Source organism: Platichthys flesus, chromosome 4 (genome assembly GCF_949316205.1).
Source record: "Platichthys flesus chromosome 4, fPlaFle2.1, whole genome shotgun sequence".
Taxonomy (NCBI): domain Eukaryota; kingdom Metazoa; phylum Chordata; class Actinopteri; order Pleuronectiformes; family Pleuronectidae; genus Platichthys; species Platichthys flesus.
In genome coordinates, this window is record NC_084948.1 from 18,719,459 (window position 1) to 18,737,654 (window position 18,196).

Genomic DNA, 18,196 nt, shown 5'->3' on the forward strand with positions numbered 1-18,196 from the left:
TCCATTGACATTGTATTAAGTAATGGGGCATGACCCAGGGAAGAACCCATAACATGTTTGTGCAGATCTGGATCTATAACATTGTGTGATTGGAGTTTCTATATTTTCTTTGATTTGTCAGAGGATAATTCTTTTATGAACAGATTTTTATGAATGTGTGACATTTGGCTCAGATCTAAATTAGAATATGGATCTAGTGAATCTAAACATGGTTTCATGAGGAGACAGTGGGGCCTTATCAGAGGTTTGCGCTCTACTCAGTGACATTTTGCTTTCATATTTTTTCATCTCAATCCACCACTTACCTGTACATGTTTTTGCAAAATGAGGGAAATTATAGTTATACACTGAAGTCCATATAGGATCGATATTTTAAGAGCCATGTGAGTTGTGTTGTGTGCGACAGTGAAAACAAAAACAAACGTTCAAATTTCCAGTTTATTGCAATCCACAACCTTCTGGACAAAGCAGGGATGGACAACTTTCAAAACACGCCGTCTTCAAAAGATACAAAATGTGGCTATGAATCCAGTTTTCTTTCCGATAGAGCAGCACCCAGTTTGAAAAGCTGACAGTTTGCCATTTTTACAAATATAGAGGATTTGTGGGTAAAGAAATATAAACACTTTGTAAACATTAGTCCTCCTCTCTCCCTGTACGTTTGTTTAGCAGAGATGGAAAAACTCTGAATTTAAATTCCAATTTCATGAAGTCTAAACATTTGCAACACTCGTAGACAATTTGTGTGCCAAGTCAACCGCCTCCATGGAGATACACATGCACTCACTTTCACACACGCACGCACACACACACACACATACATACACTCGCAGTGCAGAGTGACACAGTCGAATTCTGTCTGGAAGACTGAAGAACGCTATGTTCACCAACCTGCTGCATTCCAGTCAAGGATTGTATGATCAACCATAACAAATGTTGTAAACTCTTGATCTTGTGTACACAAATCCAAACCCACAAACCTCCTGTTGAGTTTAGCAAAATGAGGTTTACAACATCTTTGTGTTTTAAACTGATACTCAATAACACATTGTCCTTTGCATCATAAGACACTTTCAAATTTCCCAGTTTCATGATCGCGTGGGAACTCGCCGCATAAGTGAAACCCCATGAAAAGTCTGATCAGTTTAAATCAGGTAATTCCAGTTTCATTTCACCCTCAACGTCGTCGCTTGACTTTTCCATAAAAAAAGAAAAAGGACACTGATCAGAGAGAATCAAGGGGTGAGATATTAAATCCACATTAAACGGCTGTAAACCCAGTACTCGACTGCTGCTTCCCACTTTAAGACGCACAGAGGCACTGCTCGATTTGTTCAATGGCTTTGTGAGGATCCATAGTGCAACAAATTCCCAACAAACATGGCTGCCAAGCTGATTATATTGTACAAAAAAAACATCTTTCACTGCATAATCACACAAAAGTCCAAATAAGAAGTTATGAGTTTCTACTAGAAGTTAAACGTTGGGATTAGATGCAAATCAGTTTATACTTGGGTTGAACTCTTTGGAAGAGAAACAGAAGGAGTCCACTGCACTGGAATGATCAAACAGCTCGTGCTTCACGAAATGCCAGGCACAGAAACCGTACAAGGTAAAGAGGTTATACCAAGGCCAAAAAAAAGGTTTAAATAAAGTCGTATTTACACACCGAGTTAGTTAACACGTGGTCTGACCAGTGTTTTAGTGTTTACACATCAAAAGTGGCCCATGACAATAATAAAGCTCCCCGTTACCAAACTCCTCCAAAGCTGCGTTTAAAAAAAAAAAAGGATAAAACTGAGCGCTCTGTGCAACTCCAACCAGCAGGGGGAGCTGGTGAGGAGGGAGATGAGTCATGTTCAGTGTGTCTTAGCAGGAAGTGTCAATTCTCCCCCCCTCCTCCTCCCCAGATTGAGCTTGTTGCATGACATTGGCTTTTAGCATGTTCCACTTTGCAATAGAAATCCTGTTCTTGTTTGCCCTCCTCTTCTTTAACAGGTCCATGTGGATAGAGACACTGGGATCATAAAGGGGGTCTTGAAATACTCTTCTAATCTTTCCTCTGTCAGTTTTCAGATTCCCTTGATCGTGCATAATCTTCCACCTTTTGGATTGGGATCAATCTTTCATTCCAGTCTCCTGTTCTCCCTTTCAAGGCGTCTGAGGGAGCATGCTGCTAAAAATGTCAATGAGGTTGTCCAGTCCCCACAGGTAGCCGTCCTCCCTGTTGCCCTCCAACCAGGGGGTCCTGTGGTCCAGGGTCTGAGGGTCGGGCAGGGGGACCGTCTTCCCGAAGTCGATCATCCACACCCGGGCCTTCCCAGAGGCATCGTGCACAAACAGCAGGGAGCTGCCCACGATCTGTGACGGAGAGAAACCGGTGAGACTGGTGACACTTGAGGCGTCTGAGCAATTACACACAGGAGCTAATGACACTAAGATATCACAGATCTGAAAAGTCGGCCAACAGGATTTGTTCAGGAACCATGGAAACCGAGTTGTGTGTCAGTTTGTCTCACCTCGTGAGTCCTGAAGAAGAGCGACTTCTCGAGGGCCGAGCGGAGCTCCTCCAGCCGCTGCAGGTAGAGTTTCTAAGAAAAGGGAGAATAAAGATATTTAGGGTATGAGACAGTGAGAACATGAAGACTTCTTTCGAGTTTCCTTTTTTCCTTATTGGTGTACAAATCTTCTCTTTTCACCTATTCATTTATTTAATAATTTGTTTGTTTATACCTGAAGCAGATGTATGTATGAGTAAATTAGGCGTGTCATGAAATCCCAAGAAGGGAAGAGGCTATTGCATCATTGGTATAACACAAAATGTATCTAGGATTTTGAAATTAGTTAAAATAAACATCAAATTATTCCCCTTTTTGATTATAAGAACTTTAGAATATTCAGTGGAACCATTTCAGGGAAACTCTTTAACATTATAAAAAAAGAAAATTGGAATGAGATTAAAATCACACAGCTCACAATATCTGTTTTCATCGTGTTTTGTTTTTAAATCTATATTCTAGACTTTATAAATATTTAGCATTTACAAAAACTGCCAGTGAACTTGCGACTCACCAGAGTCTGAGTGTTGCCGTCGACAAAGTCTCTGAGGGCCTGCATCACCTGCTCCCTGTGCTTCGTCTTCTTAAAGTTGGTGTTACATGTTCCGTCAGCCCTCTGTAGGGAAAGAGAAGACACATCAGACTGTTATTCTCATTCTTCTCTGACATCTTCCTCAAACAACAAACACATGCATGTTCTTGAGTTGTGGTTAAACTACAGCGACAGTGCTGCAGCCAACTGCTGTGGATAGCATTTTCCCTTCAGTGTGTGTGTGTGTGTATGTGAATGTGTGTATGTGTATGTATGTATGTGTGTGTGTGTGTGTGTGTGTGTGTGGTCTATCCAGTGAACAAACTGATAAATATTTGCTCCCACTGATTGGTTTACAAACTATTTGTTCTATGTGGTAACACTGACTTGAGTGTTCACAGTGCCGTGTGTGTTCCGCTGTGACCTCTGACCTTAATGCCTTCGATGCGGAATCCCATGGTGGCCGTGGAGCTGAGCGTCTCCCTCCACTGCATGTATCTGGGCTTGATGACGGCCTGCTGGGCCCTCTCCTGCTCTGTGGGGGCCCCGGGGTCCACCGCCACCATCTTCTCGTACATGTCCTTCCTCAGACGTGGACGCTCTCTGGCTTTTATCAGCTCCTCCTCCAAGTACGTCCTAAAAAGTAAAGGGTTGATATTTCATTTCTCAAATGAATCACTTAGAATGTATGTTTATATTTTATTTCATCTCATTAACTTTTTTGCTGCATGATTTTATGTCCTTAAAGTGCAAACTCCTCTAAATCCTGTAAACTACTTTGCTGATGAAGAATATACAGCTACTGTTATTGCAAGGTCCGGTGGCGAGGTGGGAGTAACCCGTGTTAAGGCCCTTATATGTGTAAAGGTTCATTTTTAAGGATCAATTTACCTCCAAAAACATAAGATAAGCCCTGATAAACTCTTATTATAGCACAACATGTTCTTACCTGCTGCCCATCTTACAGTCCATGATGGAGGGCGAGTCGAAGTCAGCCAGCAGGTCGTCCATCAGGTTGTAGTCCTGCTCATCTCGCTGCACCACACCGTAGTAGCCGGGCACATATGGCCGCAGAGTGTCCTTCATCAGCTGCTGGAGACTCTGCTGCTCACACTCACAGTATCGCTTCAACAAGCGTCCATACTCCCCCGCCTGGAAGTTACCTTGAGAAGAGACGGAGTGAGCGGTTAAAAAAAGAGTTGGTTGACATTCTGGGAAATACACCCGTTGGAATGAGATGAGGAGATTGATACTTTTCTCATGTTTATGTTATGTCTCCGTTGTTTGTTTTTTTGTTAGTTAGCGGGATCATGCAAAAACTGCTCCACTGATTTCCATGAACTTTTGTGGAGGGGTGGGGCATGACCCAAAGAAAAAACAATTACATTTTGGTTCAGCTCCAGATCTTAGACACCACTACTCGTCATTATACATTACACAGATTAACAAACAAGGTATGATGTGATAATGAGTGGGCTTTATAGGTGCTGATTGCATCTGTTTCCAATCTTTATGCTATGCTAAGTTACATGGCTGTTAGATTTAACGTTATATTTAACAAAAACATGTGAGCTGCTTGATCTTCTCATTTTTCCACAAAAAAACATTTCTTTGAATAATGAGGCCGAAGAATAAACATGTATACGTATTATTCGGAGATTTATACACTCTGTATTTATTTCTACCTGCATGGCCGGCGAGCTGCACCCACGGGTAACGCTTCTTGAAAGACACGACGAAGGGGGACCAGTGAACCATCGTCTTCAGCTTCTGCCAGGACCTATTCTGGAAAACACAAAAACCACAAAGAACGTCATCCTCCCGTTGAAACGGAGCAGGTGGTCACATAAACAAAGAATCAGACGCACGGACTGACCGACGTGGGGGTTTATGTTCCTGTGAAAGAGAGCACAGAGCTACATACAAAGGCCAATAGTGATTATTCATTAAAGGGAACCACACCCTGTGTTATACACATACACCCCCCCCCCCCCCAACCCGACACACACACACATCAGTAGACATTGGACAGATCCTCCCCTGCTACCAAGGTTATGCACCCAGGTGCACAAAGCCCATTCATAAAACATTTACCAGAGACATTTCTGTGGTGTCGTAAAAACAGACCAGTACTGTCTGAAACTCTCTGTGTGTGTGTTTGTGTATGTTTGTGTGTGTTTGTGTGTGTGTGTGTGTATAACATTTATCTGTGTTGGGAAACACCAGAGCAAGGACAGTGTGCAACAGGGGCCTTGACGTAAGCAATCTGAGAGGAACATAACATCGATTGATTAAAGCGTGTGTGTGTGGGAAATCACAACAAACGGGACAGCCAGTTTAAGATATGAATGTGTTGCATTGTAATGGACTTTGTCCACAGTCAAACAATATCACTCAATATTTCCTCTTGGCTTCTCAATTTCCAACCTCTCTTTTAAGACTTCCTTAAATGTTTGTACAATATAAAGTAAAATGTAATAACAGAAATACATGATTAAAAAAACGGATGTAGACGTGACGGAGACAGAACTGGTTATTATGAGTAATGTAACGCATAGACAAGAAGCTATACTCAGAAATTAATCCCTTTATAACTAAATAGCATCTGTGAGCAGCATATCTCTGCCATGTTTACATATCGGCCTATCTCTGCTCTCCTCTCTCGCATTCTTCCCACAGCTGCTCCGTTCAAACTCTGTCACAATAAAACAGTCTCACTGCAAGAGTTATACACGCAACACAAACTGTGAGTGTGTGTGTTTACCACAGAGGAAGAGAGAACTTATGGAGAGAGGTTTTGAAACCCCAAGATTTAAAAAGGTCCTGAAAGCTCCTTTTTCAATAATCTTCTTATCTCAGTTTAAAAATGTGTCCAGATAGAAAATGTCCAGAAAACTGGGAAACTTGCGGAACATTAGGGGGGGGGGGGGGGGGGGGCCTAATGGGTTAAACGCGGTCAGTGTCAGGACGCAAGAGGCGAGCGTGTAATGAAAGTCACTTCTGGAAAGTTTTAGACCGAACACGTGACCCCAACACACCCTCCACCACCTCAGGTCAAAGATCGCTGATGAAACCTGTGCACAGCGACTGTGTTTCTCCAAAGGGAAGCGCGCAATTTACAACATGGCGAAAAATCCTCTCGCTCATTTCGACATGTTTGACTAATCGAAGCAGATTCACATTTTGACCCACGTCCCAGCAGCACAAACGTGTCCACTAGGATTGAGCAACAGTTATTTTGGTAAACGTAACACTGGAAATCCTACTGGACATTCTGTAGTTCATTTCATTTTTCCGCAAATCTTTTTTTTGCTTAGGTGACCAGCGTTGGCTCGGCTCAGGGTGAAAACCGCGATGTGCTGCTTCTGTTGTATGTTCATTTATTTACCTTTTAATGGTCTAATTACTTCAACCAGGGAGGTTAAGGGGGCTAGGTAGGGAGGTTAGGCAGGTGAGGGAGGGAGGCAGGTAGGTAGGTAGGTTGGGTGGTAAAGTGGTTGGTTAAACTCTTGGGATGCTGAAATGTTCTGTAAGCCGAAGCAGAAATCCCATCGCTCCACTTATCCTCTTTAACAAACCTCCCCGCCAATCTTAACCACTGTAAAACACAACAAGCTGCAGACGCTCCACCCGGTCAGTACAGTAAAACTGTTGCCAGCCTCCAAAGTGCTGCTGTCAGGGATATTTATGAACCTGTTATGCAAGGTTCACAACACAACACAACAAAACATAGGAGTGTTTAAGAGAGAACGAGTGGGCACTGGTAAACAAGTTCACATTGGTCATTGTGAAAAGAATAAGACTGTGAGGAAATGTTGTTTTTAGACCTGTATGTCTATCATCAGAAATAATCAACATCTGTTAGCTAAAACATCTCAAACTCAGTTTCCCAGTGAGCCAATCTGCTGCTTTCTGAGTTTTTATTTTGCTTTTATTCAATTTGAAGCAGCTTTCAGACAGATCAGTCCAAGTCAGTTGCTTTGGACATTCTCACATTTTCCTGCCAGCCCCAGAGTAAAATCAGCACATTAGCTCTAATAACCGATCATTTGAAATAACATATGTACACCCTGTTTACCCAGATTAGACCATACTAACATTCATATCTTTTAATCTAACTAATGCTAGCAGCACCTGTCCTCGTCTAAAGAAGCCCTCCGTGACAGATGAAAGCCGGGGGGGGGGGGGGGGGGGTTGGAGAGGGAGGTGCAGCAGACACCCAAATCTGCAGCCTCTCTTCTTTCTTCCTCTTCGTTTATCTACTACCCATCACGCTTTCTCTCTAATTGCTTCAAGCTGACGGGTTAATGTGTTGCTGCTGTGGGGTCAAATGTCTAATGTTACCTGTCACAGCCACAGCTAATGCCCCTAATGCTACTAATGTAATGAGAACAAATTAAAAAAATTAAGAACTGTTCTTTAAGTTTAAACAGAAGGAGCTGTCCCACACAGTCCAACCTTCACCGTGTCCACCACATAGCATAGAGATTTGTTCAATCACTCTGTGATAAATCGTTGATAAATCGCTTCCTAAAGTTATTTCCTTTCCACTGTTGCTTTTAATTTGACGTGCCGTCATTCAAATGGGACTCGACTCTTTGTTCATCACCACGTTCTCTCAATCAAACGTCAGCTTTCATTCCTTTTCTCGTTCCTGTCATCACACTCCCATCCTGCCGGTTGCTTTCAGACCTTTCCTTGATGTTGAGGTCGGAATGCCTGGAATGTTTCCCATAATCATCATGAAGACACACACAGACACTCACAGTCACACTCCTGTCTCAGTGAGGACACTCATTATACAAGTCTTCACCCTTTAACAGTCCTCTGAAATGAGAAACGTTCAGAAACTCACTCCATACACACAAGCATGCACAAATACACACACGCACACACACAGATATACACAATAATAAAATCTGTCAATCGTATCTGACGTAATCTCCCTTCAGCTCATGTGTTGGCAGTTACAATGGACTCTCTGGGGTTTGATCTGAATTTAAATTCTGCTCTGGGTAACTTTGCAGTTTTCTGTTTCTTACCTGGCAGACAGAGTAACAGTGTGTGAGGAGGCAGGCGCTGACACCGGCGCTCACTGCCCTGGAGACGAAGCCAGAACGCAGCCAGAACAAAACACTCCGCATCATCAGAGCAGGGTCTCCCAAGACGAGCACCCCCGAGGACATGTGCCTCCCTGCCGGGCCCAGATCCTTCATCCTCATCTATTTAACTGAGCTCCTGGCTAAGGTGCTGCCTTATTCCTGTTGTTCGGCGTCAGCCAGTCGCTCTGCAAAGCCCTTTTGTAAACGAAGGGCTTGTGTTGCCTGGTTAGTAATCCTCCCGTCTCACACTGAGCCCATCTCCATCTCTGCAACCTCTTTTTGTCAATTCAATTGTTGTCCTGTTTCGACATCTTGTCCCTCCTCCCTTCCTCTCGTAACACTTTCTCAATCAAGCATATCGATGTACCTACAGACCTGAAGCTGTCATCTCTCTCTCCCTCTTTCAACATCTGCCTGCTTCAACTATTTCCCTTTCCTTTTACTTCCTCCCTTAAACCATTCACCTTTTCACCCCAAGGGCACAGGAGGCGTCTTCCTTTTCGCCTCTGTCCAACCTTTGTCCTCTCCTTCCTGTCTCTTCTACTTGGGTTGGGACAACAGGCCTGCCCATATACGCTCTCAGTGCCACATCTCCTTCTGCCTGCATGACGAATTCCTAAGTAGTATGTAACCTACAAGCAGAGGTGTGTGTGTGTGTGTGTGTGTGTGTGTGTGTGTGTGTGTGTGTGTGTGTGTGTGTGTGTGTGTGTGTGTGTGTGTGTGTGTGTGTGTGTGTGTGTGTGTGTGTGTGTGTGTGTGTGTGTGTGTGTGTGTGTGTGTGTGTGTGTGTGTGTGTAAGCAGAACCTGTCAAACGACTATCATCTGCTACAGGAGTGACTACATGTACACGAAGGGTGTTTTCAGGTAGTGTCAGAGCTCTTTCCTGAAAAGCAGTTGATATTCAACCACATCCCTTTCCTCTCACTTCAGTTCAGGCAGATCAGCTGTGGTGGTCCACTGAACATTCACAAGGTGGCACTTTAAAAAAACTGATTCAGATAAAAGACACCTTTTGTTATTTTTAATGGTGTTGATATACTACTGGTTGTATTGGTACTTGAATGTGTACTTATGTTCTATATTTTAGTGCTGAAACAAATGGTTGATTATTCAAGCTACTCAGCAACTTTCATAATCAAGTAAGTGTTTGTTATATCTCACAGCAGAACGAAGAATTCAACTACATTGGGCTTCAGACCAGTTGTGTGTTATAATATGAAACCCAGTCAATCGTGAATCTAAAAGCAAAAGCTATACAGATAAGGATTTTTCAGGGCCATGTCGATATTAAGGGGTAAAAACCTTTCTGATATTGATCTATCAGCCAGCAAACATAAATGCCAATATCAACATATGTGACAGGCTTTCGGCTGATGTATCAGCTGATCAATAAATCGGTTAGACTTCACCAAACCGCCCTTGTTTTCAGCTTTGTTTGCTGCTTACACATGGATGCACGGGTGAGTAATGATGACTCTTCCTTGTGTTTAGTTAAGTGATGATCTGAATAAATTGTTCCTGTTTGTAACGGATTATTTTTCTACATGTACCGTTGCTTTAAAGCATTTGAATTTTCCCCGCGTCCTCATTTGTAAACCAAATGAAGAGGGAGCTGCTGTGTGTTGACAATAGTTTGCTACTTGTGTTTGGGTGATATTGATTTTTATTGAAGACAAAGACAGTAGATTGTAAATATCAGATAGTGAGTGTATAAAATAGAAATGGATTCAAAAGTGTATAGAGTGTATTTGTTTTCCTAATTAACTTTATATCATGGATTTTGTGTGGGACTTTGAACAACGAGTACAATGGAAAACATGTCTGCAATTGATGCTCATTTGAATAAGCGTGTATAAACAAAAACAATCTTCACGTGTAGGCTGCGTGTTCAAACTCAGTTTGTTTTCGTATGCCTCTCTTCCATTCATTCCACCTCATCTGCCAGCTCACCTTGATTTTCCTCTTGTTTTCTGTTCCGCCGCATGTGTCATGATGTCTCAGGGGAAAATATAAATCTTTTGTATAAGGCTGAGTGTGTGTGTGTGTGGGGGGGGGGGGGGTGTAGAAAGTTTGACTGAAGTAATCTACTTTGATTAGATATAAATAATATGTGCATTGTTTGGCCGGGTAGACGTCCTCAGGAATTTGCATCTAATAAAAGTCAAATGTCAGGGACAGAGTAGATACTGTGTGTGAGAATGAGAGAGCAAGACGAGGAGAGAGAGAGAAAAAAAAGTACCATATATGGCAAAGACGTCACCTAGCAACCGGTTCTACTTTCAGCCCAATTTTCCATGACACACACTCGCCTCTGAATGCAAAAAGGCATCGCTGCGTTTGTGTGCCTGAGCATGCATGTGTGAGCAAGTATCTGCTCACGTCACCGAGCGTACAAAATGTAACTGGTTTGGTTGGGAGCTGACAGCATGGCCCCAGCCTTCAAAAGCCAACAACAACACACACACACACACACACACGCACACACCCTCCTTCGATTAATTACTGTAAAACTGACAACAGAGCTCTTACACAACTCTGAAAAGGGACACGACGTGCCCATTAAAAAAGTGGCTCTTATCAGAAACCGCAGTCGACCGTCATCATGTCAGTTGCAACAGCTCGAGTGCAACTCCTCAGGTTGCTCATTTCCTGTCCGTCGCTGTAAGAGCCAGGAAATTACACTGACCCAGGACATGCTGATTCAGATTATCATTACCGACACTGGGAGCCGAATCAATTGAGGCTGCCATGTGGAAAAATGTGTACACGACATAAGTTTTCCCAAAACTTCATAGTGAATTTTCAACAGCTGCAATAAAGAAAAGATCCGACATTACAGAAGTGGAAAAAGGAAATGATGTTACTCAAATAGGAAGACTAACACCCACACCTAATTCATATTGACCTATCACAAGCTGTGCAGTGCTTGTATTATCCGATTGAACTGAAAGGAAAATATTAAGCAGCGGTTTTGATAATTAATTAGTTAATTTTTATTGCTTTTTTTAAGCTAAAATTCCAAATATGCTCTGGTTCCAGCTTCTCCAAAGTAAGGATCTGCTACTCCTCTGTTGCATATTAATGTTCACAGAATATATTTGTGTTTTAAACTGTTGTACGGACACATTTCAGCTATAACCGTGCATTTTTTACAATCGCTTATGTGTTATATACACTTACAAAGCCAACACGATATGCAGATGGCGAAGTAAAGTGTGTGTCTCTCTCTCTTTTGTGGTTTCTTGTGCTGTGTGTTGTGGCAGTTAGGATTGTGCCAGCCTGATCTTGTAGATATGCGATACCTCTGAGAAACTGAAACGTTGACGTTGGATGTTTCACTTTGATACACTCGCTTTAAAAGACGACAAACAGCAACAGATCAGATATCAGCCGTGGCTCAGTGGCCTCCCTCCACCTCGACGTGATCATAGACACGGCAGAGTCTGGAGCAGCTGTCGGAGAGTTAAGTGTGTTTCTCTGTGACACGTCTTTTGTCTTTGCCTCTGGAGAAAAAGACGAAAAGTCACCAGGCGAGGTTGGAACGTCTTCTATGGAAAACTGACTGGGGCTAGATCATTAAACGATTTGCGTGAGTACAGTCCCTGCCCAGATTCTAGGATTAGTGCAGCACAGTGTGAATATCCAGCTGAACATCTTCAGGCCCGAACAGAACCTGGACTTTCAGGATTCCCACCCTGTGGAGAAGAGAGGTGGGGCGGTCTCTAGAGGACACACTCTGCTGTAAGGCCTTGTCTCATTCCAAGCATTTCTTGTCACAGCGCATCAAAGCTTTCTGAGTCATCGGCGACTTCCTACATGGAAACTTTAAACTGCACCTCGTGCCCCGAGGAGAAGAAAACCTTCAACCTCTGACTGGGGCAGTAAACTGAACTTCTAGATCGCTCTGATAGCATTTCTGCGGCTTAATTGGGAATTAGCTGTACAGTGCTGAGGTAGCAACCATGCCATGGGATGACAAATCACACAGACATGCATTGAGAGAGGTGGTGAGACAGTCAGACCGACGGCTGAGCTTATCAGAGCCCAAAATTGTCTCAAAACTCTTTGTTCAGCTTTGGTTAAAATGTAATTTAAAATAAACAGACGTCCACCAAAACCACATGAGACACAAGCCGAGTGATAAACTGGATTACTTCCACCAAGGAGGTTGTGTTATCTTCAGCGTATGTTTGATGGTCTGTTGAGTGAGCAGGATAACGCAAAAACTAGCACAGAGGTTGGTGAAGAGATGCGACTTGGATCAGAGAAGAATTCTTTTAATTTTGGTATGGATCTAGATCCTCTACTTTCTTTAACACTGCGAGATTAACTGTCTATTAAATGCTTTCATTGATTTCATGGAGAATAATTTGTGGATCTCTATGAAAAAATTCAGGCATGTTTATGTGTTTGCACTTCACTGACTGCCATTCTGACGGCTTACAGTCCTATCACATATTGTCACCAGCACCCTGAGACCAGACCTGATACTCGTGGTCCAACACCCGCATCATCTATACTTCACAGTATGATGTTGATGAAGCGGATGAGAGGAACAGGCTGCAGTATGCAGACATGGCATTTGAAGCCGAGCAACGTGGCTGGAAAGCAATAGTTTGCCCTGTGGAGGTGGGCTGCAGGGGTTTCATTAAAACATCCAACATCAGGTTGCTCAAAGATCTTGGGATCAACTGACAAGCCCTGAACAACAATAACATAAACATCACACATACACACTGCAGAACAGTGCAACCAATGGATCTGGATCAGGAGGAAAGATCCCCACTGGGCCCCAGGATGTTAGAGACATGCACCCAGGTCTGATCAACCTGTGGTGGGCCTGCACTAGACGAGGGTGTCTTGTGATTAAAAGGCAGAGACACCTACAGACGCTAAGGCACACAAAACTGAAGATGTTTCCCTATTTCACTCGCTAACATCTACTGTTAGTTGGTGACTTAAATTGTGCTTAAAGATCTTAAAACGTAAAAGGGACATTCACCATCTTGCCCTATATTCTAAAATATTATGGGAATCTTAAAATAAAACTATGACATAGTTGCCGACCGCACTTCCGCCGGGTGACTTGACCAATGACGTGACATCTGTGTATTCACTGATTGATGTGTGGGTTGTGGTGCAACATAATTTGGTATGAAGTAAATCTGGAAATGCACGTGTGCGTCTTAATGACCTGTACAGTGACCTGTCTGGTGACCTGTACCTGGGGCTAAAGCTGGGACAGGATGCAAGTGTTGACCTGCATGTGTCCTCTGAGAAGTGGGGGAGGAGAGAACTTGATAGTTGCATTTGGTTGTTTGATAACAACATCTTAGGAATCATTGATATTTTTGATATATTCCTACTTAATATTGGGTTCTACCCAAGTCCATAAAACTCTTTATCTGTTTATGGATCTGACGACACATCGAAGCCAACAAGATGTGAGGATAGTGAAGTAAAGTTTGTGTGTGTGTGTAACTTCAGGTGAGGAATGATCATCACTCAACTATAATATTCACATTTACTATTAGGCAGTCAGATCAGTGTATGACTTTTAAGTGAAGCTGCTTGTGACTGTTAATGATGAAGAGTTGTGATAAAGACATGTGGAGAAGACACTCACCACGGTCCCATCGTCCGGGCTGCACATAGACCGGGCCGGAGACAGGCTGGACTCGATGTCGCTGCCGGTGAAGTCGTCCTCGGACTCCTCGAAGGAAGACGCGGAGGACAGGCACAGGGAGGATGAGTTGGAAAGCTTCCTCGGGGAGCGCATCAGGGCCGGGGACCCCCCGCAGCCGCTGTCGGAGCAGGGGGACTCGGCGTCGGCGTGAGGCTCGAGACTCGAGCTGAGCTCCGTGGCGAAGCTCAGCAGGGCCGGGGGACCCCCCTGGGAGCGGGCCGGACTGGGGTCCCTGGTTATGATGAATGTCGGTATGGTTCCCTGGAAACTGGGGCATCCTTGGGGGGTGAGGGGGCCCTGATCCGAGTCCGTGAGGGGCTCACTTCCCACCACACAGCAGTTGTTCTGGTCGCCGGCCGCTAAGGGCGGACACGACACGGGGCTACGGTCGTCTTTAGTCAGTTTAGCCTCCGTTAGCGAAAGTCCAGAATCCAAAGGTGGATCCGGGGGAAAGCCAAACAGGGTGCCCAGGTCAGAGGTGAGCGGCGGGGCTGCGGTCCCACTTGTCTCCGTCAACACCCGAGCCCCAGACACAAAACGACCGTGGTGGTTCCCCCCCAGTGGCTGATCTTCCATGGCCCTCGCCGGGGGATCCGAGGCATTGTCCTCCCGCACGGATTTCTGAACCTCTCCGCCCGCACTGCTGTCTTCACCGGGCCGCCTCTCCGGGTCTGACGCATCGGGCGAGCCCGCCGCTGCCCGCTCTCCGCTCACGACGTGTCGGGCTTTCTCATCGAGGACCGACGGTGCCTCGATACAACCCGGGGCCGCTCGGTGCTCCCCACCCGCCGACACGACCTCGTCCCTCGGCAACTTTCCCACCCTGTGATCGCTGCGCGTCGCTGCCTCGGCTCCGTTTCCGCAACCGAACGCCGCCTCCGTCTGGTCTCGCTTTCTCCTTCCCAGACACGACAGCACTTTATTTTTCATCGGATTCCTGTTCGACCGGTGCCCGCGTCGCTTCTCCCCGCTCCTGGACGTGCGGACACGGACTCGCTGGCTTGTCTCGCCCGCTTCCCGCTTGGCTCCGGAGGTGGCGCCGCCGTTGCTGCTGCGCGAGAGATCCGAGCGCGTTTGGCCCATCCCGCATGCCGTAGTAGTAACAGCGTAGCCAGACACACCTTCACCAGTGGATTTTGAAAATGTTTGAAGCCAACGAGTCTCCCACAGAGCAGTCAGCCATTAGTCATATAATCCATTTTCCTCTGTGGAATATCAACATGATCCGTTCTCTCCACGTAAGAGGAGTTCATATCTGTGAGAAGAGCATGAATCATTTAGTAAACACTTCAACTCCCTATTATAACAATGCAATCAGACCACTCCTTTACCGTAAACTACATTATTCACACTGACTGTCCTCATTGTTTGTATGGCTCCACAGTTTAAATTAACCTCTGAGTTATCAGAGCTGAAATCATGTGAGGATCAAGTCACTTGAACTGACCCTGAAAGTTTACTCAGAGGAAAACATGACGCGAGGAACGACTTAAAGATTACAGGGAAATAAGAGATTCACAGTTTCAGGGAGATAAGACTCAGTTTCATTAGTGTTATTCAGGGTGATACTGCCCCCTGTGTGTGAACACTGCACCCCTGTCCAAGCCAAGACTCTTCCATCACTATAGTAATTTCATGTAGACACCAGTGTAGATATACAGAATGTGAAATGTTGTTTGGTTTCATAGAATATCAAATTAAATATGGTCAACGTAAAGCATGTTTCTGTTTGAAACTAAGCATCTGCATGTTGTTATGAATCAATAGAAGAATTGTTGACTCAAACCCATTTTCAGCTAATTTTAACAGGACTATTTTTTATTATTAGTTTATCTTTTACAACTTATTTTTTCAGTTAAATGATACGTTTTGGGGCAAGGACATGCTAGAGAATGGGGGGGAAGTAAAAGTCCTCAGATTTCAAAGTGTGGCTTTAGTTTTTTTTGGGGGGGAAATACAGTCTTAAAACCCAATATAATAACAATAATAATCATAATTTAGTATTAAATTGCACTTTAGTATAAGAAGTAATTTTTTAGTGGGTGGAAAAATACTTTAATCGCCTGATCATGTCACTAGACTACTGGATCAATAGTAATTTAAATTTCATTTTTATAAATTGTTTTAAGTCCTTTTTCAAGCAAAACACTAAATTAAATATTTTGGGCTTTTTAGACTGTTGGTCAAACAAATGAAAGACATTTCAAGGGCTGAAGAAAATTATGATCGTGCTAAACTACTCAGTGCTAAAGCACTCAATTGAAAATAATTGTTACTTTAAACTCTTGTAAAAACACAGCCAATAAAGACAGTATGTACGATTCAACATCTATGTTTGTTCCTATTTAATAGTTAAATATATGCTGCAAAATAACAGCCCCCAACAAAGACACATTTCAGAAACGCAGTCAGTATCCTAGAAAAACTCTAAATATTCTAAGTATTCTACATTAGACCAGTGAGTCGCTGTGTGTTATTCAGAGTATTTTACTGTGACAGGGCTGCAGTCACCCTGCTCACTGCTGTGAGGACGGAACTCTCACAAAAAGGAAACGAGACAGGAAGGATAACAATGGAAAAGAACAGCTCATCATGTGCCACACACAGAAATAATCACACATACTGACTCAATGTCTGACCTCCCTTTTGGTTACTTTGTATCACTCAATGCACACATTTGTTATCGAAGAGTTGACATTTTGACTTCAGTTCGCTTTATCTGACAGATGTTTGAAGTTTGCGATTTTTCATCCAAAAGCCAAGAGCAGGTACAAATATTACTATGTATTTACAGTTCAAACTTGATCCACCTCAATCAGCCAAAACTTTACAAAACCTAAAAATTGTAACATAACAGTAAATGCGTTTTCATTATGTCACTAATAGGGACTTTTGATACATTTTGGTGCTAATACTTCTTCTTGTTTTAAAGATTTTTTTTAGATTCCTCAATATTTACTACCCACATAGAAAAAAAAAACTCACAACCATATTCAAACAACAACTAATTTAGGACTTTACTCCATACACCCAACAAACAAGCTCAACCTCAGAACCACCACATCTGACAAACTTAAATAAAAAGTGTCAAATATAAATACACATATAATATAAATCATATACAATAATTATAAGGTACATTATCTCTCTAGTGGGTATCCACGTAAATTATACTTCATCAACAAAAGTTTCAAACCCAATACAATCCTTATCATTTGGAGTATTTGTATTAGTCCGGCATTGCTACTTTTACTAAACTTCATTATAGGATTGATCAAATATCACTTGGCTCTAATTTCAGGTTATGATCAATTGATTAACTGGAAAGGAATAATTTAGTTAGTAACTTACCAGTCAGAAGCTGAGCTACTGCTCTGGTGCATGTGAAGCAGCTGTAAGCGGCTGACAGGGATGTGGATGGTTTTTAACTGTCAGGCTGTGTGGGGGATGTGTCTGTGGCTAGTGTGTGTGTGTGTATATGTGTGTAGTGTGTCTGCTTGTGTGTGGTTGTGTGCAGTTCTGTTGTACAAGCATGGTTGACGTGAAAGAGGAAATAACGCATGTCAAACAGTGCATGGCAGAGTCACAGTCATTTTAACCGTCCCCTTAAGCTGAACTGACTGATGATTAACATGATAATCGGAATGAACATCCCAGCTTACAATCAAACAAAATGTGACTTAAACGAAAAACCACCAGCTATCATCTCCATGAATTCAAATTCTCCCAGTGATTTGTTACATCGAGTTGCACCATTGAAGTGTATTTAAAGTTGTCTTAACATGTGAACGTGCAAATCTTTAACTTAGAATCACCTAATTATTGCTCATGGAACTCTTTTGACCTATACTGCAGCCAGTCATTAGGGGGCGATCAAGAACAGTTGGCTTCACTTTTGGGGAGCTGTAAAGTCCTGCAGTCTGGAATCAGCCCACGTCTAGGTAACACAATTAGTTAAAAGGTGGATTCTCTACAAAAATGTACACATAAAAAGACACACAAGACGAAGAGAAAAATCTCAAAGTTGTTTAAAAGTTAGAAGGTTTCTCTAAAATCCCTGAATACTGTTGTAGCTATTTGGATGAACCCTTTTCCACAAGTGGACAAAGCATGACAGCGTTCGAAAGCAGCATGTTCCTAATTGGCTTTTTAATCGTTTTAGATCGTGTTTGTATATTTATATTTTAAAATATGTCAAACTGAACATCTGATTGATTACATGTGTTTTATTTCTTCGAAGGTGGCGACGTTTCATTATTAATATCAAAGCGCACATTTGCACTTTTTGGCAGGTCGGAGTCGCCGTAGACGCGGAAG

General features: G+C 43.2%; 1 protein-coding gene across 2 annotated transcripts; it reads right to left on the bottom strand.

The window, feature by feature from the left end:
- Nucleotides 1–424: 424 nt before the first annotated feature.
- itpkcb (inositol-trisphosphate 3-kinase Cb) lies at nt 425–17,339 on the bottom strand. Of its 2 annotated transcripts, XM_062385388.1 has the most exons (8): nt 17,231–17,339; nt 13,820–15,134; nt 4,776–4,875; nt 4,040–4,253; nt 3,522–3,726; nt 3,073–3,174; nt 2,520–2,591; nt 425–2,361 (listed from the first exon to the last, which is right to left on the bottom strand). In XM_062385388.1, exons 2-8 carry the CDS (start codon nt 14,960–14,962, stop codon nt 2,152–2,154), a joined length of 2,046 nt encoding a protein of 681 aa, XP_062241372.1. In that variant the 5' UTR covers nt 14,963–15,134; nt 17,231–17,339; the 3' UTR covers nt 425–2,151. The 2 variants fall into 2 exon arrangements, with proteins under 2 accessions (XP_062241372.1, XP_062241371.1); XM_062385387.1 differs by lacking the exon at nt 17,231–17,339 and having other exon boundaries at nt 13,820–15,154.
- Between the last annotated feature and the right edge of the window lie 857 nt (nt 17,340–18,196).

Coding starts and splice junctions, on each gene's coding strand:
- itpkcb (XM_062385388.1), bottom strand. CDS start 14,962: ATGGGCCAAACGCGCTCGGATCTCTCGCGCAGCAGCAACGGCGGCGCC. Junction 4,876..13,819: donor GCCCGGACGATGGGACCGTG/GTGAGTGTCTTC, acceptor TGTGTTTTCCAG/AATAGGTCCTGGCAGAAGCT. Junction 3,175..3,521: donor TCCGCATCGAAGGCATTAAG/GTCAGAGGTCAC, acceptor CTTTCCCTACAG/AGGGCTGACGGAACATGTAA.